The sequence below is a fragment of the Bison bison genome, unplaced genomic scaffold (genome assembly GCF_000754665.1).
Source record: "Bison bison bison isolate TAMUID 2011002044 unplaced genomic scaffold, Bison_UMD1.0 scf7180017864191, whole genome shotgun sequence".
Taxonomy (NCBI): domain Eukaryota; kingdom Metazoa; phylum Chordata; class Mammalia; order Artiodactyla; family Bovidae; genus Bison; species Bison bison.
The window spans coordinates 59451-63167 of NW_011494763.1; the positions used below are offsets into that span (position 1 = coordinate 59451).

At 44.6% G+C, this 3717-nt stretch overlaps 1 protein-coding gene across 2 annotated transcripts in view; it reads right to left on the reverse strand.

Annotated features, from left to right (window-relative positions):
- GIMAP8 (GTPase, IMAP family member 8) overlaps nt 1-3717 on the reverse strand; it is a 28343-nt gene that overhangs the window by 18479 nt on the left and 6147 nt on the right. For both annotated transcript variants that reach the window (XM_010843850.1, XM_010843851.1), the window contains 2 exons: nt 2916-3564; nt 194-266 (listed from right to left, as the gene is read on the reverse strand). In XM_010843850.1, the coding sequence (XP_010842152.1) occupies nt 194-266; nt 2916-3564 (722 nt within the window). The remainder of the gene's footprint in view (nt 1-193; nt 267-2915; nt 3565-3717) is intronic.

A 3717-nucleotide genomic window follows, 5' to 3' on the forward strand; every position in this document is an offset into this window, starting at 1 on the left:
ACCTAAGCTTGCATTTCTCCAAAGAAGACATACAGATAGCTAATAGACACATGAAAACATGCTCAACATCGCTCATTATTACAGGATGAGTTTTTGTTCTAACTTATCTAGATAATTTTCCACTTTATTTTGATGCATGATGCATTCAAAAGAATACAGATATGAGCTTAACAGTTTTTATGGATTATCTTACCATGTGGATGGTCCTTCCTCTGAGATGTGTCTTCATTCATACTATGCTGAGATGTGTCTTCATTCACAGAATCCTAGAAAGAAAACAAAAAGGGGAAATGAGGCACACAGATCTAAAATCTGTTTTTCACAATGTAAAGGAATGGAGACACAAGTATATAATTCAGAGTAATTTGATGATTAGAATGTGGTCAAATCAGTCATGTTCATGGTCATGGTCCCTGCTGGCCTGTGTAGTTTCATCCATGATGAAACTGATCTTGGGACCCCACTGTTGCTACTGCTGCAATAGGCTTCCCAGAAGTAAGAAGGTTGGGTTTCTCTTTGTTTATCTCCTTCTGACTTACTTCACTCTGTATCTAGGTTCATCTACCTGTATTCTAGGTTCATCCACCTCATTAAAACTGATTCAAAGGTGTTCCTTTCTATGGCTGAATAATATTCCATTGTATATATGTACCACAGCTTCTTTATCCATTCATCTTTTGATGGAAATCTGGATTACTTCCATGTCTAGGTGGATTTGTGGGGCTTAAATGCCATCTCACCCAGGGATTGTTCCTAAAGCACTTTCTAAATTTACTTTCCCACAGTCCCCACTATGAGCCATCAGGGAAGCCCATACTATTTCCACTAGTAACAGTAATTCTTTCCAAAGTCTCCCAGGGTCCTTGCTATTCCTGGAGAAAATCCAGAAGCTTAAGGAGAGCTTCTGGACTCCCTGGAAGAAGAAACCAGTCAAGTGAGGCTTGTGCAGTGCCTTTGAAGGACAGGGAAGGGAGAAGATTGGAAATCAAGCTTCCCATGTTATCTCCAAGGTCTTCTTCCTTCACTGCACCCCCAGGAGAGAGGTGATGCTTCTAACGTGAGATCCAGCACAATTTGAATCCTTCCCCATCCAGACAGACAACTGGAGACAATGAAGGATGGACAGCCAAACACATAATTAACATCCCCTTCAACTGCCTGGAGAAGCCTCACTCCCCACAGTTAAACTGGCATGAAATCATGAAACTTCCCTAGTGGTCCAGTGGTTAATAATCTGCCTGAAAATGCAAAGGACATGGGCTTAATCCCTAGTTCAGGAAGATTCCATATGCTGCAGGGCAACTAAGCCCAGGTGCCACAATTACTGAGCCTGTGCTCTAGAGTTCAAGTCCCAAAGCTACTGAAGCCTGAATACTCTAGAACCCGTGATCCACAAAAAGAGAAGCCACTGAAATGAGATGCCCGTGCACTGCAACTAGAGTAGCCACCATTTGTCACAACTAGAAAAAGCCCATGGGCGACAATGAAGACCCAGCACAGCCAAAAATAAAAAATAAATAAATAAAATGTTTCTTAAATTGGCATGAAATCAGAAGTCTTAAAATCAACTAAAATAGCACTCCACCTATTTGTGTGAAATGGATGGGTGCAGGAAGGGTAAGGCACAAGAATGAATAAGGGGGAAAAAGAGTAATTGTAAAATAGTACAGGCAAGAAGACTCTTGAGAGTCCCTTGGAGAGCAAGGAGAACCAACCAGTCCATCCTAAAGGAAATCAGTCCTGAATATTCATTGGAAGGACTGATGCTGAAGCTGAAACTCCAATATTTTGGCCACCTGATGTGAAGAACTGACTCATTTGAAAAGACCCTGATGCTGGGAAAGATTGAAGGTAGGAGGAGAAGGGGATGACAAAGGATGAGATAGTTGGATGGCATGACTGACTCGATGGACACAAGTTTGAGTAAACTCTGGGAGTTGGTATTGGACAGGGAGGCCTGGCGTGCTGCAGTCCATGGGGTCACAGAGTCAGACATGACTGAGCGACTGAACTGAACAGGCAGGAGCAGAGGCTGACCTGGATCAGATGGTAGTCATGGTGACAGAGAGAAGCAGGTGGCTTCCAGGTGCCTCAGTCACACAAGACGATGACACCCTGGAAGCCAGATGCCAGCTGGCAGTGGTTTCAAAGCTGACATCTGCGCTTAGGTTTGAAAAGCATGGTGAGCAAGACAGTCATTGAGAAGAGAACTGAAGTTGTACAGATTTCAGAGGGAAAAACAAAATTCTGGACATGTTAATTTTGAGATACACTATGAGAGCAACGTCAAATAGCAATCGGATGGATAAAGGAATCAGAACTCAGAGGAAGGACCTAGACTGAAGGGATTAATTTGGAAACTATTAGCCATAGCTAAAGCTCAAAGCTGTAAAAATGCAGAATCACCTGAGGGAGAAAAAAGTGTCAAGAGTGGAGGAAGGGCTTGAATCAAGCCCTGAAGATGTCAGCTGTTAAGAGATCGTAGAGGTGGACTCAGCAAACTGTTCGGTAGCAAGAGAGGAGAAGAAAACAAGGAGAGCGTGGTTTTACTGAAGCCAAGGGAAGAGAGGGTCTAATGAGTCATTTGTGTGTCCAGCACTATGAAGGGTAAAGTCAGAAAAGGACTTAAATGTATCTATTAATTTGCAAGTAAAGTAGCCTCATCTTTCCAGTTTATGGATAAATATCCCCTTATTGCTGTCGTTGTTTAGTGGATAAGTCGTGCCCAACATTTTCATGACCCCATGGAGCCCTGCCAGGCTCCTCTGTCCATGGGATTTCCCAGGCAAGAATACTGGAGTGGGTTGCCGTGTCCTTAAAAAAAAAAAATCCTATGCAACATTTCACTTATTTGTGCCTTTATCTCACCAGCTTTAACAACAGAGATCCTTGGAGACCTTAACAAGAATTCTCACCTGGAGGCTACGGTCTTCATCCCTTAAGTTCACCGCATATGGTCCGTTGTTTTCCACCAAATACTTGACCTTGCAGAGGAGCTCCTTCACCTGGGCATCATTCTCATCCTTACTTGCCTTGTTGTTGAAAGCGCAGTATTGACCACCAAAGCACTGAACCAAGTCCTGAAGAGATGTGTTGTTCTTAACATAGTCCTCCAGCGAGCCATCTTCGTCCTTTCGCGTGAAGACGATAATGGTGTGCCTTCTGGCTTTCTCTTCAAACACCTTCTGGATGTGCTCGGCTGTTTGTCTGTCCTCCACCGTATAGTTGCCAAGGGAAACTACCAGAAGCAGAGCATGGAGGCTGGGAGCCGAGAGCTCCAAGCAGCACTTAATGTTATCCACAAAAGCAATGTCATCTATTGAAGAGAAAAGGTCGGGGGTGTCGATGACCACAACCTCCCTCCCCTGCGTGATCCCACTCTCTCTCTGGCAGCTTCTAGTCACCGGCTGCTCACTGAACCTGGACTTGAACACGGCTTTGCCCAGAATGCTGTTTCCTGTGGCACTTTTCCCTGCGCCACGCTTCCCTAAGAGAAGAAGCCTCACTTCCATTGTGGAGGAGCCCTGCTCTGACTCGCTCTCCTGACTTGGGCTTCGAGTGCTTCTGTTGGGACAAAAAAGAAACACATCAGTAATCAAAGCTCAGCTGGGAAAGAATCTGCCTGCAATGCGGGAGACCTGGGTTTGATTCCTGGGTTGGGAAGATCCCCTAGAAAAGGGGAAGGCTACTCACTCCAGTATTCTGGCCTGGAGAATT